The sequence below is a fragment of the Theobroma cacao genome, chromosome 9, assembly GCF_000208745.1.
Source record: "Theobroma cacao cultivar B97-61/B2 chromosome 9, Criollo_cocoa_genome_V2, whole genome shotgun sequence".
Taxonomy (NCBI): domain Eukaryota; kingdom Viridiplantae; phylum Streptophyta; class Magnoliopsida; order Malvales; family Malvaceae; genus Theobroma; species Theobroma cacao.
This window is the reverse complement of record NC_030858.1, coordinates 7,971,121-7,993,479: the sequence shown is the minus strand read 5'-3', so window position 1 is coordinate 7,993,479 and position 22,359 is coordinate 7,971,121. Positions and strand designations below refer to the sequence as shown.

General features: G+C 32.3%; 1 protein-coding gene across 4 annotated transcripts; it reads right to left on the bottom strand.

The window, feature by feature from the left end:
• Positions 6,796–20,396, bottom strand: LOC18588893 (large proline-rich protein BAG6). 4 transcript variants are annotated; one of them, XM_018127704.1, is made up of 17 exons: positions 20,155–20,396; positions 17,646–17,747; positions 16,701–16,845; positions 16,128–16,245; positions 15,854–15,931; positions 12,975–13,093; positions 12,799–12,870; positions 11,505–11,666; positions 11,284–11,353; positions 11,006–11,184; positions 10,580–10,744; positions 10,420–10,491; positions 10,207–10,336; positions 9,704–10,126; positions 8,794–9,170; positions 8,411–8,488; positions 6,796–7,412 (listed from the first exon to the last, which is right to left on the bottom strand). In XM_018127704.1, the coding sequence occupies exons 3-17, from the start codon at positions 16,821–16,823 to the stop codon at positions 7,404–7,406; spliced, it is 2,175 nt and encodes a 724-aa protein (XP_017983193.1). In that variant the 5' UTR covers positions 16,824–16,845; positions 17,646–17,747; positions 20,155–20,396; the 3' UTR covers positions 6,796–7,403. The 4 variants fall into 4 exon arrangements, with proteins under 4 accessions (XP_017983193.1, XP_017983190.1, XP_017983192.1 ...); XM_018127701.1 differs by having other exon boundaries at positions 6,796–7,488; positions 20,155–20,395; XM_018127703.1 differs by lacking the exon at positions 17,646–17,747 and having other exon boundaries at positions 6,796–7,488; positions 20,155–20,395.

Genomic DNA, 22,359 nt, shown 5'->3' with positions numbered 1-22,359 from the left:
TATTAAAATTTATAAATTTTATTTATAATATTAAAATTTATAAATTTTATTTATAATTATAAAATTTATAAATAATCTAAATATAAAAAAATGTAACATTTGTTTTTTTATTCATATAATTATATCATTTTACAATAACCATTAAATTAACATTCAAGATTCAATATAACAAAAATAATAAAATTAACACCTACAAAATAAAACCATTTAACACAAGAGAATTAACCATTACACATCATCAACTTGAATCTCCTCTATGACTTGGCTCTTCACATTCACTCACAAAAACTATCTAAAAATTGGAAGAATATAAAAAAAATATATAATTAGTGTAAATTTTTTTTAATAACAAAGTAAAAAGAAGATTAAAAATGAAAAAGTACGTAAAAAGTTATAAAATGTAACATTTACCTCAATTGAAGTGTGAAGAATGTATTTTCAACATCTTCACTAATTAGTCGTCAATTATGAAAATGAAATCCACTATCCTAATCTTTAACATCTTTAAAATGCATTAACAAAATAAAAAATATGTTAAGGTGGGGCTTGTTTAGGGAGTTTAGGTTTAGATTTGAAGAAAGAAAGAAAGAGAAAAAAGAGTAAAGGACGGTGGGAGGGTAGTTAAAAATGAAGAAGGGAAAGAAAGAACAGGTTATGAGCGGAACGGCGAGTACTAGCTTGCCTAGTAATAACTTAGTAACGAAAATATACTATTTTATATAAATTTAAAAATAATATATATAATATTAATTTGGTTTTTTATTAATTCAATTCAAAAATTTTAAAATTGAAAATCAAATAAATAAATTAATTGAATCAAATTTTTTAGACCAATAGGTCCAATGAATCAATTGAATAAAATTATTTTATCCAAATCACATTTGCTTTGATTGAGCCATTGATTCGGTCTAATTTTACTCACTCTTATTTTTTATAGAAAAACAAATGTCATTCTTAAGATTATAAAAAGAATAAGTCATAAAGTTCAAAACTTCATTGAGGAACAATCATATGCTCAATTTTCTAAATTTTATTTTGATGAACAAGGTACAAAGTAGAATTCAATTATAGCATACAAGAAATATTTTAAAAAATCCAAGATAATTTGAGTGTGCTTGAAGTTTTTAGGCTACATTTCTATAAACCAAATAAAATAAGAGTGATATTTAAAAAAAAAAAAGAATTTTGTTTTCTTTTGGCACATTAGTTTTTCACTTACAAAAGGTATTGACACTTACATTAGTTTCTACCCTCAGTTATAAGTAAAAAGATGATAGTAAATTGTTAACTTTTGTGATTTGGAAGAACAAAAATAAGTTGAGAACGAAGAATTAAGGGCATGCTTGGTTGGGGGGAATAGAGTAGCTATTCTTTCCTTATTCTCATTCTTGAGATAAAACTGTATTTGATTCAATGGAATGGTTATTCTTTAGAAAAACCATTCCAAGAGAAGTTTGAATAGCCATTACCAAACCCTCCTTGGTAATAGCTATTCCAAATTGTTGAGAATAAGAAAAGAAGTTAATTAGACAAATATACTCTTTTACAATTTAAAAAATTATCTTATAAAAAATACTAAACCTATTTTTTTTCTCTCTCTTCCTCACTTCTTTTCTCTCTCTAAAGCACAAAAGATACAAAATTTTTTACTTCATTTTCAAAAAAAGGGAAATGAAAATATTTAAATATTATTTAATATATTAATATTATTTTATTATAATAAATATTATAAAGCATATTACTTAATATTATTATTTGAATATAATAAATGTAATAAAAAATATTATTTAGTATTATTTAAATTTAATGAAGAATATATTTTATCTTTTAATATTAAATATTATTTAATTATAATAAAAAGTTTAATTATCTTTTAATAAAAAATATTATTATATTATAATAAAAATGTGTTTATTTTTTGGTGAAAATATTATTTAATTATAATAAAAGTCATTTTGATTTTATTGCTCAGAATATTTTTATCTTTTAACAAATAAATTCTTTAATTTTAATAAACAATATTTATTTCTCATCATAGTTTTTTTTTTAATTAAAAAATCTTTAAATTTTAATAAAAAGTATTTTATCATTTACACATTATTTTTTAACCATTCTTAAAATTATTCCTGCTAACCAAATAATGAAATAAGTAATAATAATAATTTCTATTCTATTACATTTTCATAAACCAATCTACATAATAGTTATTTTTTCTCTATTTTATTTTTTTTGGAATGACTATTCTATTATCATTTTATTCTTTTTAATAAACCAAGCATGCTATAAGAGAATTTATTTTATATTCTCGTCAAAAGAATATTATAGAAGAATGCAGATTTATATCCTGCTACAAGGGTAAAGTAACTAACTTGTTGTTTATTTACAAAACTAACCTCACCATTACTATCTATTTACAGAAATGCCTAACTACCTTGTTGAGTATATACACAAGTATCTTAAGTTAATTGTGCATTACAATCATGTGCATAATAATAATCTTTTTCACTCCCCTTTAAAATGAGCATGAATGTTGAGGATGCTCATCTTGCTGAGAAGTCCATAAAATTGTGCAAGTCGTAAAGCTTTGGTGAAGATATCTGCAATTCGATCCTTGGTAAAGACATACTGTGGAAGTACAATACCAGCTTGCACTTTCTCTCTAATAAAGTGGCAATCCACCTAGATGTGCTTGGTTCTTTCATGGAATGTTGGATTTCTGGAGATGTGTGAGGCAGCCTGATTATCACAGGACATGGTTGCAGCAACTAAACAATTACAATCAAAGTCTTTTAACAAACACAATAGCCAAACGACCTCACAACAAGCAATAACCATAGTTCTATATTCTACCTCAGCAAAGCTTCTAGCAACAACTCCTTGTTTCTTTTATTTCCAACTAATCAAAGAATGACCAAGAAATATTGCAAAACCTGTCACAAACCTTCTAGTATCTCTACAACCTGTCCAATCAGTATCTGTGTACACTGTGAGATGTATGTTAGAAGTAGAAAAAAGCAATATACCTTGTCCCGATGCTTTCTTTAGGTATTTCAATACCCTATAAGTAGCTTGTAAATGACCAACAGTTAGTTTGTCCATGAACTGAGATAAAACTTGTACTGAATATGCAATATCAGGTCTGGTGAATGTAAGATACAACAGCTTTCCAACTAATTGTCCATACATAGTAGAATCTGTCAAGATTGTGCCACCATTATCTTTAGAAAGCTTGTTGTTATACTCAGTAGGGGTTGCCAAAGGTTTAGCACCAAGAAGACCATACTCATTAATTAAATCTAAAGCATATTTCCTTTGACATACAAAAATTCCTTTTTTGGAACTAGCAACCTCTAAGCCTAGAAAATACTTAATTTCAACCAAATCCTTATGCTTAAACTATGTCTTCAAATAGTTTTTCACCTTATCAGAGGCCTCAACACGAGAACTAGAAATTATTATATCATCTACATAAACCAAGAATGCCACAAATTCTCCATTCTTTTCAGTTTTTGTAAACAAAGCATAATCTGCTCTAGACTGTTGAAATCCAAACTTCAATAAAGAATTTGTAAACTTACAGTTCCAATGCCTAAAAGCTTGCTTCAGGCCATATAATGATTTATTAAGTCTGCGTACGATCCGAGAAGTCATAGAACACTCCCCCTGAAATGCATATCCTTGAGGAAAGTCCATGTATACTACCTCATCCAGAATGCATTATTTATGTCGAGTTGAGACAAATGCCACCCTTTAATAGCTGCCATGGCTAAAAACACTCTTACAGTTGTATGTTTTGCAATCGGACTAAAAGTTTCATGGTAGTCGAATCTTTCTAGTTGACTGTATCCTTCAGCTAAAAGACAAGCCTTGTACCTTTCAATTATGCCATCGGTGGTAAGCTTGATTTTATATGCCCATTTACATATAATAATATGTGCACCATCAAAAAGAGGAACTACTGTCCATGTTTTTTTATCCTCCAAAGCATCAAGTTCATTTTTCATAGCATCTTTCCTCTCATCATATGTGATAGCTTGATGAAAGTATTTGGGTTCGGGAATATGATCAAGAAAAGCTATATAAGCTTTAGAGGTTTCAGACAATTGATTTGTTGACAAAGAACAAGAAATAAAGTGTGCTATAACTGAATTAGAATGAGTAGGTAAGTTGTGGAGATACAGGACAAGGAATTTAAGAAGCTATTCAGGTTGAACACTTTTTCTGGTGTTTATTGGGTGAGAGATATTAGTTACAAGAACAAAACAGTGATGATGGGTGTCAGGAGCATGTTGGTCATAAAAATTAGGTGGAGAAATATGAACATTCTGATCAACAGAAATATGTGTAAATGTACTGATAGATGCCAAATCATGATCAATATGATTAAAATGCATAACAAAAGGAGAATTACCATGTGAACTAGAAAGATTAAACCTATCAAAATCAAAATTTGAAGTAGTATAAGAATTAGAGAATAAAGGATGTGGTGAATGATGATGAGAGTCATTAAAAGTGTTTTTAGGAGCAAAGAATTGAATATAATTTTGTGTGGTAGAATCAAAATCTATATGAAATGGAAACAAATGTTCAAAGAATAGTACATCTCTAGAAATAAACATTTTGTGTACATTTAGATCATATAGTTTATAACCTTTAATTCTTATAGGATAACCAAGGAAAACACATTTTCTAGACTTGGAATCAAATTTTTTCCTATGATTAGACAATGTAGAAGCAAAGCATAAAGAACCAAAAACCCTTAACAGTGTATAGGTAGGACTCTTTTGAAAAAGAATTTAATAAGGAGTTTTATTCTTGAGAAGTGGAGAAAGAAGCCCATTTATAATATGTGCAACCATAAGAATGGACTCACCCCGAAATTTGATAGGTAATAAGGACTGAAACATAAAACACCTAGCTATTGTTAATAAGTGTTGATGTTTCCTTTCAACTATACCATTATGTTGAAGTATGCCAACACAAGAGTTTTGATGAATAATTCCTTTTGAGGAATCGAATTCAACCAAATTAAACTTTTGTGCATTATCTGTCCTAATTTGCTTAATACTTTGACCAAACTGATTGCATATAAAATTGTAAACAGAAGGTATAATGCCAATAACATCTAACTCAGTTCTTAACAAGAAAATCCAAGTAAATCTTATCAAATCATCAACAATAGTCAAAAAATAATGTTGACCAGTAATAGTTGCCACTACATAAGGCCCCAAACATCCATATGTATTAACTCAAAAGGTTTCATTGAACTTTGGACATGAATAAGGAATTGGAGTCTTTTCTGCTTTACCAAGGGACAGGTTTGACAAACATGATCTTTCAAACATGAAACATGTGGAAAAATTTTTTGAATTTGATTTGTTACATGTGAAGAAGGATGGCCTAGCCTAGAATGCCAAACATCAAAATCCTTTATTATAAAGTTACAAACATTTACAGGAAAATGAAAACCAACAGAATTTGTTTGTGCAGAAGTGAAGTTGACGTGATTTTTGAAAGTTGTGTCAAAAGCAATTTAAAGAAAGAACACAGTCTTCCAGCCTTTTTTGCAAGAAGTATAAGCCAGCATTCACCTTAGAATGACCAATCACAGTCCATGATATTGTTCCTGAATGACACAATATGAATCATAAAAAATAACACAATGCTATCTATTTCGATAAATTCTAAGTTTTCCCATGAGTGAATTAAGCTCTGTGAAGTAAAGATCAACAGACTTTGTGCCTTGAACAAGATTTGACAAATTGAACTGGAGATTATAGATCCGAGTGTCATCAGGCTGAGAAAACCACCTCTTCAAAATATTCCATCTCAACAACTGAGTCCAAATAAAAGGCAGTAGAAGCAATTGGCGGAGATTTAGACTCCAACAGCCAGGAAACTATAATATTGTTGCACCTTTCCCAAGCATCATACAAATTCATAATCAGCTTTTGGTTTTGACAGAGATCCTACAATAAAACCCTTCTTTTTCCAAATAAAGAGCGCTAAGAGAGATGACCTGTTCGAAGATGCATAATTTGTACAGGTAAATTTATGATTAATCACAATAGATTCGTGGTGATCGTTATGATAAAGATAATAAAAAGAAAGAAGATTTTCAATAGCAGAAACATTAATGGACTTTGATTTCGAAGCCATCATCAAAGAAACAAGAATGAATCAAAAAGCAAATTTCTAAAAAGCTAAATCCAAGAATCGAATAAAAGAAATGAAGAATCGATAATCGTTTGGACGAAATGCTAAAACCTCAAGAACAAGAAATCAAAATGAAATTCTTGAACAAATAAAAAACAAAAAAATCCTAAAAATCACTAATTGCTATGATACCATGTTAACTTTTATGATTTGAAAGAACAAAAATAAACTGAGAACGAAAAACTAAGAGATATATTCTCATCAAAAGAATATTACAGAAAAATGCAGATTTATTTACGGCTGCAAAAGTAAGTAAATAACTTGTTTATTTACAAAACTAACCTCACCCTTATCAAGCTATTTACAGAAATGCCTGACTACCTTGTTGAGTATATACACAAGCATCCTTAAGTTAATTGTGCAGTTACGATCACGTGCATAATAATAATCTTCTCTTCTTCATAAATGGATCAAACTCTTGCCCTCGGGTTTTAAATTTAAATATATAGAAGGTCGTTTAATTCGAACATGTGTACTTTCTGTACAAATTACTAGCAATATGTTCAAAGGATAATTACGTAAGGTTTGCTAAAAAACAATAGCTATCACTTAACCAACCACATGGCCACAACTCGTGACTCGAGCCAAGAAAAGATGGCTTAGCATTAGAATTGAACGCTCTTACATTATTTCAAACCATAAATAAAGCATGAGAGTAAGAGGTTCGCTTCATGGTTTGCATTGTAGTTGCTGAAGATGTAAATGGTTAAAGCAAAATGTTCCCATAACATCCGCCAATGCAGTAGCTTGCCCTTGCAGAATTCTTCCATGCAACCATGATGCAATTTGGATGTACAAAAATAAAATCGGGAATCAAAAGCCACAGACGCTCAAGAGAAGCTAGATGATGGATGGGGCTACACATGGAAAAATCCAGTAAAACCCCATGCAAAACATATTACTATATTGTACAAGTCAAAAGACCAAAAACTGTGACAACATATTTCCCTATACTAATTATCAAATGCCATATTTGAAATACAACAAACATGGTATACCACATTTAACATAAAAGTCATGCCGCTTTTCGTGCCAACAAGTGCTCAAATCAGCAATCACAAATTTCACAACCATGGGAAGCTTAGTTAAATCCTCCATCTTTTGATAAGTTACTTTGTCTTGCAACAAGACGCCATTTCATTTCATAACCATGGGAAGCCTAGTTAAATCCTCCCTCTCTTCATAAGCTACTCTCTCTGCAACAAAAAGCGATTTCCTTTTATAACCATGGGAAGCTAGTCAAATCCTCATTCTCTTGACAAGCTACTCTGTCTGCAACAAAAAGCCATTTCATTTCGTAACCAGTCAAAGCTTAGTCCAATACTAAACATCTGGCATCACTACATCTACATCTACATGCAGTCCAACTCAATCCTCATATTCCAGAATTGAATAAATTTTAAACTGTATCACTTATACCTTAAATTTAGACTAACCTCATATTCTATGTTCATGAGCTCAGTGGAATTCATCTAAAGAATAAACTAGTTTGGACCGAATTGTACTATCAAACAAATAAGCTTTAAATATCAAGTGTATATATATGACCATGCTCTCAAATAATTTTTGCCACCTCCACTAACCTTAAATATTCCTCTTATACATGCTATTCCAATACTTTCATATAAGTTGTGCAGCATTTCAGTTGTTAGGATATATAGACATACACCAATCTCCCTGTCTTAACTGTTCTTTACTCAAAACAATAATAACCACATGCTTAAAATCTTTCAACTATTCAAGAGCTTAAAAATAGAGACAGTCATAACAATCAGAAATTCATAGTAAACATGTCAAACTAACAACCTAGCTGTTGACATATAACTTATGAAATGTTATTTGTGCCATACTAGCAGTGTCTGCATGTTCTATTCCACATCTGATCACTCTTAAACATCTAAACCAACCTTAATTAAGCTTATTATGTACTTATATGCCATACTGCATTTACATACATTCACGGCACACATGTGATCAACAAAAAAATTGGACAGAGTTCATGTGGACGCAACACACTAGAGAAATAATCAGATAACATTGTTCTACATGTTTTTATTGATTGTAACTGAATTACTAGATGGACTAATCTACGAGGTTTGTTAATTATTTCTACATGAGACACAGGAAAAAGTTAATGGGGTAATATAAAAGGCAAAAGAAGATATGAGATAACAAAAGTATTCAGAACCAGTACCTTCTGACGTTTTGAGTTTGGTGAATTTGGTTCAGAGTCACTTGGTCTACGTGAACTCCCAGGACTAGTGTGCTCAGCCTGAAAATACAGCAGCATTTAGCATCTTTATTGCTGACTTTAACATCTATTTTATCTCAATTGCTATAGTTTCAATTCTTCATTTATATTTGATCATGGAAAGGATTATCAGGACCTTAATCAAACAAGCAACCCATGGTTCAAACCTGGTGGATATATGCCACTACAAAAATAACTAAGAATGGGAAGCAGGCCTACCTAGGTGGAAGAATTTGCTTCCTCTATAGGAAACAAGCAACCCATGGTTCAGACCTAATGCATATTTGGCCACTACGAAAAGAACTAAGAATGGCAAGCATGCTTACCTGGGTGGAAGTATTTGCTTCCTCTGTAGGCACAGTACTTTGTTGTGAACTTGCTTGCTGAGATACGTATGGCATGATCTGATGAAGCAAATTAGATAAAAACACCCCTTGATCAGTAATACTTGGCTCAGCCGCTGGAGCACCACTGGAAGTCCCTGCTTGCTCTTGGACAGAACCTGTAGCTGCTCCTTGTACACTTGCTTCCTCTACATTGATTTCACCACCAGGGAAAATTGCCCTCAGAAACTGAACACTACTAGGAATTTGTCTCTCTGAGTCTTGGTTGTTTTGAGTCCGGCCAGCTGCTAGAATGTTTATACTGACACTGCGAGTATTGGATCGCTCCTGTTGTCTTGAATTAGGATTTGGCAATGAACCTCCAACAAGAAGCAATTTGACAGTCAGTTCCTGGAAGTACCCCTCTTGGTCAACTTCACCTTTTCTTTTTCCCTTTTTTTTGGAGGGGCTTAATTAACCCTTTTGGTCAATTGATACAGAGAATCATTCAAACTGCAGAAACTAACAAAAGATGTGGCAATGCAGCAGCATAGACATGTGCAAGCTAATATTCATGAAGTAGCATTCAAGCTATTTACTAATATCCTTAAAATGTGAAATAAGAAAATACATTTGTCATGAGATAAAATCCACTATGAAGGTATATATTTTTCCAAACAGCTTTTTTGCATACCTTAGCAGGGAAAAATGGGAGGAACATTAACAGTTTTCTAAAATAAGAAATTTAAAAACTACGAAATGTGAAAAAAGAAAAAAGGAATAACAAACAACCTCTGGACACCACTGGGAAACAACAGCATTACGAGAACATCAAGTTCATAACAGCAAGCTAAAATTATATGAGAACATCAAACCTCACTAGCATGTTGAAGTGCTGGATTTATCATATTACCATCTCTAGTTGACTCTTCGAAACTTTGTTGTTGCGCTGTAGATTCAGGAATAAGGTGCTGCTCAGATTGAACACCATGGGAGAGATTCTCACCAGATCCCTGAGATCCCCGTTCCCCACTAACATGTCCGGAAGCAATGTGCTGGAATCTTCCAAGGAATGGGTAGTATAATCCCACAGAATTACCAGAAGAATCTGACGGTAAGCGACCAAAGGGAGTGGGTACAGCCGCAACCATGGTCCTAATTGGCACTACCCGCACTCCTGATTCCCCAGCAAAAGATGGAGTATCTGAGACCCTTGAACTTGTTTGAGTGCTACGATTCTCACTGCCAGAACCCATTGATGGGTTCCTTTGGCCCGATTGTTGTGCAGTATCACCACGTTCCTCTCGATTAACATTGGGTGTTGCCACCGATGAACCTTATTGTAAATACAACATCAGTGTTTGGTCCAACACATTATACCTATCAAACAAGAGAAAATAGCCAGGTATAGCATACCTCTTCTTATTTGTATATCAATACGCCTAGGAAGAAGCCCTGTCCCAAGTCCATTAACCAAACCAGATCCAGGCTGTACAGTTCCCATGGGAAAGGCACCAAAGCTAGTTCCTGGTTGAAAAGGAAGAGCCTGAACAAATACAGATAAATCAGCAGAAATTGAATATTGCTTATGCCAAACAAGAAGGTTCAAAAAGGCTGTTAGAACATTGCCTGAACCATGAGAGGATTCGGACCAGAAGGGGATATGAAAACTGCAGGTCCAGCATTAACAACAGCTTCAGACTGCAAAAGAAATAAGTTATAGCAACATTGATCACAAAGGATATTAGAAAGATTTAAATGTCATCGATGTCGAATGCGATTATCTTACCGGTGTTTGACCTAAGCGAATTGTCATGGTTGTACGACCAAGCTCAAGGAAAAGTGAGCCTAGGTTCTGTAATAGAACTCCAGTTCTCCAAGCAATGGACTGTGCACTCAGCCGTGCTGAGGAGTCCGTCACATTTCCTTGATCCTCCAGTTGCCTTGCAAGTTGCTGCCCATCAAATCAAAAGAAATTAACAACGTGTTTTTATCTATAACATAATAAAACAAAATGTTGAGAACTCAAAAAGAAAAAGAAACTGCATGGCCATGCCAAACATTCTTAAACACCAATCCCCCATTTTCCCTTGCAGGCCAATTATTCACACCTCAATCAACAAGGAAGACTAACATATATGGCTAACACCACGCAGCTTCCTGAAAACAATGTCACCAATTTAGAAAGAAAACTAAAAGGTAGTTCAGGACACACTTGTAGACATTCTCCAGCTTGTTCAATGAGCAGTTGTCTGGTAGCGAGTAACACTTCTGCCAAAGATGCAGGTGTTGGAAGACCTTCCTGTACAGTCCCTGAATTTGATGCAGGGTTAGAATCTCTATCTCCAGTCCTACTCAAGGATGCTGCCTGAGGATCCTCTCCCCCAGCTCTACCTGGCAGTGAGATGAGTTGCAAATCATCAATGAACCGGTACTTTTTGGAGTAACTGACAGAGATAATATAATTATACTTTTTGACAAAGGAAAACTAACCAATGCCATCAAATTCACGTCGTAAATGACTCAGATATTGGGACAAAGTTGCCAAAGAATCAGGAATAACCTACAAAAATAAAGAACATTGAAAAATATAATAACTTTAAGCCCAAAAAGAGGTATGCACACACAAGATTTAGAGAATAATTGAACAAATCAACTGGGCAAATACAAAGTGACAGACAAATGAGTAAGAAAGTTAGGACTTATAAACTCACAGGAGGTTGCAGAGGCCCCAAGGAAACTGCTGCTGGAAGTCCAAAAGCACTATGTACTCTATCAGATTGACCCCTCATGCTAGCTTGTTCCGTTTGAGCTTGGGATGAATCTGGCATGCCACTAGCACCAGATGTTCTTTCAAGTCTTTGTGAACCATGTTCCTTTTGTATCCAACAACTCCAATGAAGTAAGACCATATGAATTTAGACACACATAAAGTTAACTATAGATATTAAAGCCTATAAAAACCTTTAAGGTGTGTTGGTTTGCAGGATGGAATAAAGTGGGAATGGAATAGTTATTCCATTGGTATCGAATAAGAGATAAATAACTATTATATAGTTTAGTTCATACGAATGGAATTGGGAAGGAATTGCTATTATGAATTATTCTAATGTTTGGTTGGCGAGAATAGCTTTAGGAACAACTAAAGAATAAGTGATAAATGACAAAAATACCATTTATTGTAATATTTAATTTTTAAATTAAAATATTTATAATTAAAATATTAATTTTATTCATTTATTTTTAATTTAAAAAATATTAAAATNCATTATTTTATTTTTAATTTTAAAATATTAAAATAATAAAAAATTATAATTAAAATTTTATTTAAACTTTTTAAGTTTAAAATATTAACTTTTTATAATGTATAATTAAAACTTAAACCTTTTTATTTAAATTCATTTTAATTTTTTAATTTTTAAATTTTAAATTCATTTTAATTTAATGAGAGAAGGAGAGAGGTAGTTGGGTAGAGAGAGAAAGAAATTGTAAAAAATGAATAAAATGTATTTTATATAGTAAGGTAATTCTTCAAATTAATAAAAGACATTTTCGTCCATTAATGTTTTTACTATTCCTTGCCTCTTGGAATCGCCAATACCAAGGGGAGCTTCGTATTGGCTATTCGCTCATCTCCAAGAAATGGCCATTCTTACCAACCAAATAAAGTGTTAAAAAAAGGATTAAGAATAGGAGGGATGGCTATTCCATTCCCCAACTAAACATGCTGTTAGATTTTAGAGAAACAAAACCCAAACTTTTCCAAGATGTCTTAGAATTGTCAATATTCCATCCTGTTAAAACATGGCCTAAAATGAACCTCTGAAAACTAGAATTTTGGATGTTTGAATCTCATGGATCCCTTTTTTAAGTTATTTATTGTGTGCCTGTGCACAGATAGCAAGTACAGACATTTTCATTAAACATCAAAGCAACAAAAGACTAACAAAAGTTGAATCAGATAAATAACTGTCATTACTTTATGAAAATTAAAAAGTTAAAACTTACCCTGACATCACCCCCAATATTTCCACTTCCTATATTTGCAAATCCGAAAGAGCCAAGAACGGCAGAGACAATCTGCTCAGAAGGAAAGAAGAGTCTTAAAAATTAAGAAATCATCGTAATGAGATATATTTCCCCTGTAGAAATATTCTCCAGTTCACATCCAGTTGCAAACTTACCCGACTGATCTCAGGAGGAACTCCATCCCCTTGATCAGGCACATTAAAAGTTTCTATCACAACACTAGGGGCTACATGATTACTGTGACCACGGCTTGTACCTGATGCAGAATCATTTGCTGCAAATGATGGTGCTAAATGTTAATAACTGAGTCTTAACCAGCTTATTTCATAAGCAATGCACAATAAATTAATACTACAAACACATATTATCAAAAAAATTATCATTACAAACAAAGTGCAGCTTGTACTGGAGAAAGGGTAACAGGCATACAAGAAGGAATGCTCATCCAAGAAGCGTTCCTGGGTAACTTAAATGATAAGAATCATGTTGTATCAACATCAGCTGCTACAACAAAAATTTACTCTCTGCATAATGGTTAGAAGTCTGCTCTTTATTAACTACAAAAACACTCTCAAGCCTTCGAAAAAAAAAGACATAAAATTGGCTTCATCCTATGACAACAATTTCTTATTTTTTTTATATATATAGATTTCTCAAGACACAAGATGGATTCCTAGCATCAACCTCTTTGCTTCTGGGAAAAACTGTTTGAAGTTGGGATTGACATTTGCTCCCACTCATGTTACTACCACTACCTCTACTGCAAACGCAACATTTTTAACTATGTTTATGGAAATGTTACTCAATAATTTTGATAATATAATATAATATAATATATAGATATATGTACATCTACTAACCACCAGTATATCCTAAGAATAAAATTGTCATTTTTTTTGCAAGGAGCTGCATGAGAATACATATGTATATTAATCTACTTCAATGACTTGACCCCAGGCTTGACCGGAATGTATTACTGCATATACGAAAGATGCTGCATGATTAGAAAATGTGCAAGACATTGAGAGCATAACAAAGCAAGTTTTAGAGTTATTCAGTTCTGATGCTGATAGCATTCTTGTAGTGAACATATTGACACTTTGTCCCAGTATATTTTACACCACTTCAAGATACTAAGATCACATTCATATCACATGTGTTTGTGCATGCATCAGAAGTAAAAGATAGAGTCTCAAAATATCATAAAAGTATTAACACTGAAGTTCTTTTTAGATTAACCCAATAGATGAACCTAAAAGCAAAAAGAATTTGATCGAAGCCCTTAAAATATAAACTGGAAAAAGTTAGTAGCTTGCACATCATTAACTCTTAAATGAGTTTTTATTCTTCTTTTTTCTGGTCCAGAAAGAATGGTGGCTTAGTGAAAATCATTAGTCCCTGTACATGCTTATGCTCTCACTGATCAGCACATCACTGGTCTGTGACCTTCTTGCTAATTGTTAGAGGACTACACAGGGAGTAAAGGGAGTAAAGTAAGCATCATGACAGCAATTGAAACGAAGGATATGCAGTCTATCTTTTATAATCTTTTTAGGCACATAAAAACTGAAACGTTAATCACCTATATTACTTCCTCTCAACATTTCATGATGCAGATGTAAATAAGCAATTAGGAAGAACGAGAATGTATTAATTTGTTAAATTTCTTACTAATAGTGGAAGAGAATTACAAACTGTAAAATTTTCAATGCAAAAACTTAATAACTGTCCCTATTGATATATGACATTACAAGACTACCATAGCAAACAATGCAACCATTTAATTTACGAGCTAAAAGTCTAACTAAACATAATAAAAAACAGGTTCCCACACCACAGTCCCTGTGAGAGTAAATTTTGGCAGCCTTACCCCAAGCCTCACAGGCTGTTGCCACAACTTGTACCCATGACCTCCAAGTCACAATACACTTGAAAAAACTGAGGATTGAATGATTATTTCCTCAAGAAAAAAAATCTGAGCAATAACAAGTGCTTAAAGAAGTAGAATCCTATTGGCTTAGAACTTTAACAATAAAAGTCGAAAAGCCCATTTAAACTAAATTTGAATGGAAAAATAGTATTTGTTGTTTAATATATTTACTAAATATTCTTATTCTGATATTCAAAGGTTATTACTTGTTGAATATAGGTATTACTAGTTATTCATCATCTGAAGCTCTATATATATAAAAACAAGAAGATTAGAATAATACTTGTTGTTTATACATGCAAACCACAAAGGACACTATAGTGTTTGCACCCTGTAAAGTTCTAAAAGCAGCAAAGAAAATGAAGAAATAATTAGGATGCTATTTGTTTGACATTCTTTTATAAAATTCAAATTTATCATTCAATAAGGAAATAAGGATCAGTACCCTTACAGAAGCAAGATTAGTGGGGGAGGTGCTCTAAATACATGTTTCTTTTAGCATTTGCAGAAGCACCATTCAAAGGACTTTCATATGAGGTCATGCACTTGTAAGACCAAGGCTTTTACTAATGGCTTATAATTTACCATAAAAAATTTTAACAAAATTGTATAAACTATTTCATTTCAGAAAATCAGTTGAATTTCTCATTAATGTAATTGGAAGGTTAAAATGATCCAACGGAAGTTTGTTGCCACTAGCATTAAATTATTCTATGAAAAAGGGAAACTGGGCGAAGGGGGTAGGAGGCATACCTATATCGTGAAACCACATATTATGCCCAACATTCAGATAATAACACAGAACATAAAACTCTTTACAATGAATACTTTGTTTCAAACATGTACGTGGCAAACAATAAAGTGAAACAAGCTTTTGTAAAGCAATATGCTAAGTTCAATACTTCACACATGTCAAGCATTAATTAGGGCCAATATTAGTAATCCATCAAATATAAAGCCACTAGCAAAGACATAAAGGCTTTTGCATTAAATAAAACTAGATTAAAGAGCCCATGCAATTTTTTTTTCCTGAAAGGCTTGAGCCCATGCAATGTTTGTACCAAAATAAATATGATGATAATGGATCCTAAAGTGCAGCAAAACCTGAATGAGGTGAGCCATCAGATGATGGTGGAACCGGCTGCCTGACCACCATGTGCAATGTGTGACCATCCTCGACATCTATCTCAAGTTAAGAAACTCAGATCAAATTCTAGATGCGAACAGATAATTACATTGTAAACAGTAATACATGGCTACCTGAAAAATGAAAAATAGCCATAATAAATAGAAAGGAACAACTTCTTACCTAAGACAATCAATAAAATGTGATAGTTTCTTTACAAATCAATATGAATATTTAAAATGAAATGGATACGGTAAGCAGAAAGTAGTTGGTCATCCTTTAGAACTTTCCCACGACATATTAGTCGTTGTTGCTCTGATAACACACCAGTTACAGAAGCAATCTGTTCTTTTAGTGCAGGCACTGGCATCTGTAAGATATAAGAGACAAGAAACAACATAGTGGAGCACAAATGTTAAACAATTTCACAAATAAAATCTAGAACAAATACACTAGTATAAGGGCCAAGCCAATCAGAAGGAAATGAAAAGATTGAAGATTAGAAAACCTTAAGTACCAACATAACATATCAGATTCCATAAGGTAAATAGCATAGTAATTGTAGGAAGCTACCATACCAAATTTGATGTGAACTACTACTAGCAAAATCAGAGAACATGCTTACATTAACAATTCAAGTTCTTCAACAAATGAAGAAAATATATTATGCAAAGTCAGAGATTTGTCAAAAGCAAACCGGGCAGAAAAAGTTCTAAGTCATGTATGCATTAACAAATTGTAATTGGTCAACTAAACTACATATCAATACTACACACTATCAGAACTTAGATTAGATCACGACAAAACAGCATAAGAGTTATTTACCTGTTTATCTACTCTCAAAGTATAAGTCTGAGAGTCCAGTGTTTTTATTTTTATTTCTATTGTGGTCTCAGAACCTTCAGTTTCACTATCTCTTGGAACTTTATCAGCACCAGTGCTTCCCATTATTCACTGACCACACAGACACCTGTAATGAAGAAACAAAATGAAAGATTTGTAGGTGGCAAAACATAAATTTTTCATTTTGTATCAAACAGCCAAAACAATATGAAAAATACTATTTGCCTCAACACTTTTATCCCAACACATTTGTCCCACCTGATGAGGAGATATTATATTCATTTGACTCTAATATCTCATTTATAAATTAATTGATTAACCCATAACTTGGTAGCCATCTTTGAATTTATCAAATCATAACATGCTATGTCAGGGACTACAAAAGTTCAGAAAAAAGTGACAGGGGAAGTCTCAATAAGTTGCATCATTACTAAGGGGGTGTTCACTGGAAATTACAGAAAAAAAAAGACACAAGGAAAAAAATCTTGCTTCATTGCACGAAATCATCAAAATTTTGCATTCTCTTCTCCATAAAATACAAGGATACACACCTACGTTTAGAAGTTCAGTGAAGCACACTTTCAACAAAACTGAATTAGGTTAGCCATCAATGATTCTATCACTTATTTATTATCTTCCACCCGACACCCCCCCCCCCCTCAACAAATGAACAAAAAAGATTTTTCCACTATACACAAACACTAAGGTAGATTTGGGTTATGGAGAAGGAAAAGAAAGGGTAGGAAATTGTACCCTCTTCCTAGTTTGAGAAAGATTTAATGGAAGAAAAAGATTCTTCATCAAAAGTTCTTTTTACAAACAAAATTACCCTTTGTTATAAATATAATTAGGAAGGACATGTAAGGTAGATTTTCTTACTTTTCTACTCCTTAGCCAAAGAAGGTCACTCAAGTACCCACTTCTTACCTTCGTATCCCTCTTCTTTTTTAAAGCAATCAAAACAACAGGAGCCTCGTCTTCTCCTTTCCCCTCTTCTCCTCCTCTTCTGCTCTCTCTCCCTTCCCTCCCCTTGTAGATATTAAACAGAGGCTGTAAGAATACTCTTCCACACATGAAGTGTACAAAAAAGAGTAGAACTGTTACGAAAGATTGATGCAATTTTCCATATAATTCAATCTCAAACTCAACCCCATCTGCCCAGTGCATAAAAAAGGTAGTCTAATTAATTTTATGATCCTTTTGGCTCTCATTACCATATCTTGCGTGCCATAACTTTTATAGAGATAAACAATGCAGACTCAGAAAATGAGGAAATCTCTAAAGCCCCAAATAGAGGATAAGTATACAAATGTGTGAATTGGAAAAATGTTTCAAAAAGGCAGGTTTAATCAGATCAAAGCAGAATTAACTTTGATCATGACAACACAAATTTCCCCCACATGCCAGCAGAGTGACACCCAGATTAATGAAATTGACACTGTAAAGGCTTTTAGATTCATATGATCTTTAAATGCAAATCTCCTAGCATTAACCACTTGCCGATGGCTTTTTTGCCAATTGTGCAAAGTATGAACATTCTGTTATTCTTGCATATTTAAAGAAAAATTAACAAGACAGTAATCTGATTTATCTGACTAAAAGGTGATTTTCTCTCGAAAGAGAATAATTTTTTTTTTCTTATAAAATAGCCAGCTTATGTATTATCAACAGGTCTGCCCAACTTGATGATGAATGACAGATTTCAAACAAGGTAATCAACACCTATAGCTGAAAAGGCAGAGTAATGACAAGAAGAAAAGTACAAACTGTTGTCACTGGTTCTGTAACTTATTTGTGGGAAAATGGAAAAAGACGCAATGGAAAAGATGCAATAACAAGCACAAAGCAAAAATCATGATGAATTACAAACAAGAATAATAAAAATTTATTTCCATCTACCAAAATATCCTTACAGTTTAGGCAAATAATTTTTTGGCCCCAAAACCAAGGATTTAACAAGTTGATGGCTACAACTACAATAGGCCACATTTGGTAAGTTTGGAAACTTTCCATAAGTCGTATTGATCAACCAGAAATATGTTAAGGAAAGTGATTAAAAATAAAGCAATGCAAGGAAATTAAATTCTAACCCTCTGATTTAAAGAACAACATGAGACTCCAGAAACCAAAAAAAATTGAATTAAAAAAGCATCCACACCAAGTGAAATGCTTAGGCATAATTGATGATAGTTTTACATTCTGTGTCATGTTTCAACTCTAATCTCTTTCATCTCTTGACGAGTATCTGAGATTCAGTATCTTGAATTCAATTAGACATCATTTCAATCTTTGGTAAAGCAGTTGGCATTAATAATTGCATGGGATTATGAGAAGAATTTTCAACTCTCTCTAGACAACTTCCATGAATGATTAGTACTGCTCTCATATCATCATATGCTAATGAACATGTTTACAGTCTGCTATAAAGTTCATATCCTAAAAGTTTGAAAGCACATCCAAAAGTATTTAAAAACATATGAAAGCCATACTAAGTTCAAACAAAATGGAATCACCAACCTTACATAATGGATTCATAATTTTTCATACAAAAGCACCAGGAAGCTCCCAAAAAGAAAAATCACAGCTTTCACCTTGAATGAATCTAGAAAGCTTCAGGTTCATGCAATTAAAATCCATTCGCAAGTCCATGCACTTTTAACATCAAAAACGTTTCTTTTGTGGTCAGCCATACAGAAATAGAAGCAAATTTCCATTCTCCTGATATGCCAGGCACCAAAATATTGATACAAAACAACAACCTATGTTTTGTTGATATCTTAGAATTCTCACAACCAAATGACAATACAAATCCATTAACGTTAATATGGTCCGGAGGAATCAAAAACACGTGTGAAATCAAAAAATTGTTTGATCCTAGACAAAGCAGCAGTAACCCATCATCACTCACCTCCTAACCAACAAGACCACATTCTGCCCACTTCCTAATATAAACAAACTTCAAAATCTGGATGCTAATTACTTACATTCTTCAATACCCACCAAAGTTTTCAGCTTTAAGGGGCCAAGAATCATATAACAGAAATATGAACAACACCTTGAACAACAAACTTTACCCCGTCATATTTATATATCAAAGAACCATTTCCAAAGTTCTTATTCCTAGGCTTACATGCAAGCAACAACAAAAAAAAAAAAAAAGAAAGATGCAAGCCTCATCAACATAGAGACAAGATACCCATATCCCCATTTGATCACTCCATAAGAAAGTTTAGGGTTTTATTAAATTCCAAAAATACATGAATACAGGAGGCACGACCTTTTTCGATTCTAACCCTCAAGAACAGACTAAAAACTAAAACTTTAAAGAATCCAAATTGAGACCCAAAAATAAAAACCAAATTACATCATCGAAATGGAATTTCCATCAAACATAGGCAAAATAACATAATTAGAAGTTACCAAAGATGATATATACCTTATTCAAGATTGAGAAGAGAGAGAGAGAGAGAGAGAGAAAGATAAATCAACTCTCAAACAACAGAGGAAGGAGAAACTGATAGAGTGACAGGGAGGTTGTAGATATAACCAAATTGAATAGAGAGAAGATACTCTCTCGTCTCCCTGTGCTTTCTTTTTTTTTTTCGTCGGTTTCTCTGCTTATTTTCTCTTTTGTGTTCTCTTAGCTGATGTGTAAACTCGGCACACACACTCTCTCTCTCTCTCGCTCTCTCTCGCTCTCTCTCTCTCTCCACTCTGTCACTGCTGCGTGGCAAATGTATTAAACTCAAGGCACAAGAGTTTCACGTGTGGCCATCTTTACCCTGATACCGAGTTTTTCACCCTGGATACCTTGTTCTTTTTACTGTTGTTAACGTTTGTATCTGTTTGGGGATCTTTGTTTGTGGTTTATGTTTCTTAGTTTCTGTCTGTTTCCATTGATGTCCTTGACCACATAAGTTTAGTTTCTTTTGATCTAAAACTTGTAAACAAAGATTTGTTAATTGTTATATGAATATGAAGTTTGTGAGATCCAACTCTAACCAATCAAGAATTTGGAAATAAAATTATGTCTAAATTAATTTTATAATTTATATTATATATGGACAATATTCTATTTAGCAATTTGGCAATGAGTACGAGGGAAGAAGTATAAAACTCCCAATAAGCAAGAATAAAGTAGGAATAAAGAATTAAATAAAAATATTTATTTTTATTATCATTAGCTTTTTTTAAGTAAAGTTTATTATTTATAAAAGCGAAAACGTGGTTACTAAAATTTGTCAAACAAATCATATATGAAAAATTAAATCAATTTTAAATTATAAATAATCATGTATTTCACATGAAAATGTGATCAAAAGTTCAGAGTTCAACAACCATTGGATCCAATTTTAAGAATAAAAAAGATTTTGATTTAAAATCATTTACAAAATTATAAAATCATTTAAATTGAGTAAAAAGACTTTCGAAAACGTAAGTGATTATAAATAGAATTTTTTGTCAATTAATGACATCTACTTCACGTTTTTTAATACAAGCATCTAATTATGAATTATTTTAATCAAAAAATAAAAAAAAATCTATTTAAAATTATTTATAAAATTATAAAATCCGTTAAAACGAGTAATAAAACTTTCTATGACATAAATGACTATATATGAATTTTTTTTTAATGGATGACATCCGCTTCACATTTGCTCATGCAAACATCCAATTATATAGGTTTGAACAAAAAACACTAAAGATTTCGATTTAAAAGCATCTATATGATTATAAAATTATTTAAAACGAGTAACTTAAAAAAATTTTTAAATTTAAATTTTCAAAAAAAAGGAAAATGAGATTATGGGACGTAAGGCTATTTGTTGGTCTCTAATCCAAAACTCAATAGCTTTTCATTAAAAATAATAGTCAAGTAAATCTAATATATATGGATATAACTTTTTAATTGATTATTGTTTATATTATGGATATATTTATTATTTATTTAATTGGGGTTTATTCCTTTACCTATTTCATTTATTTTTCAAATTGAAAATTTCGAGAATTTCATCTAAAAGTTGTTGTGTTCTAAAAATTCATGTAATTAAATTTAAAAAAGCTAAACTCTCTGGCCTCAATCTCTAATTATCAATTATTATTGAATAATTAAAATATATTTTTATTATTTTTTATACACTTTCGCTAAAATACATGCAATTAAACTAAAATCACTGTAGTAATCCTTGATAGGCTCCCAATTGACCATTAGTAAGTCCTTAATTGACTCTCACACGTTTTTTTTAAGTCGTTTTTTTTTAAATGAAACTAGAAAAACTACCCTCACAAACACACATGACACAACTATAAACAACCATACGTTGCCCATAAGCTATCACAAAAATTCCAAAAACAACACAATCCACTAAAAAATAAAAAAAAGAAATTTTAATACTAAAATTCAAAACTTTTTTTTTAAAAAAAGAATATCCTAGATTTAAGATTAAGAATAATCTTTTTCAAAAACCTCAAGATACAAAAAATCATCACAAAAAAGATATTGAGAATTGGATAAGAGTCAGTGACACACCAAGCGAGTCCAATTCAGGCAACCATCGAGTCAACAATGAGTGGGGTTGTCGTGTGTGTAGGACGCCCGCAAGATTGGGTGCACACACAAGGCACGACACAGTGGGCTGAC

Excerpts from the sequence above, each read along its gene's own strand:
- LOC18588893 (XM_018127704.1), bottom strand. The coding sequence starts at position 16,823 with ATGGGAAGCACTGGTGCTGATAAAGTTCCAAGAGATAGTGAAACTGAA. Across the intron at positions 13,094-15,853 it reads TGATGGCTCACCTCATTCAG|CAAATGATTCTGCATCAGGT; the intron begins GTTTTGCTGCAC and ends CATCATTTGCAG. Across the intron at positions 10,127-10,206 it reads TGATATACAAATAAGAAGAG|GTTCATCGGTGGCAACACCC; the intron begins GTATGCTATACC and ends ATTTACAATAAG.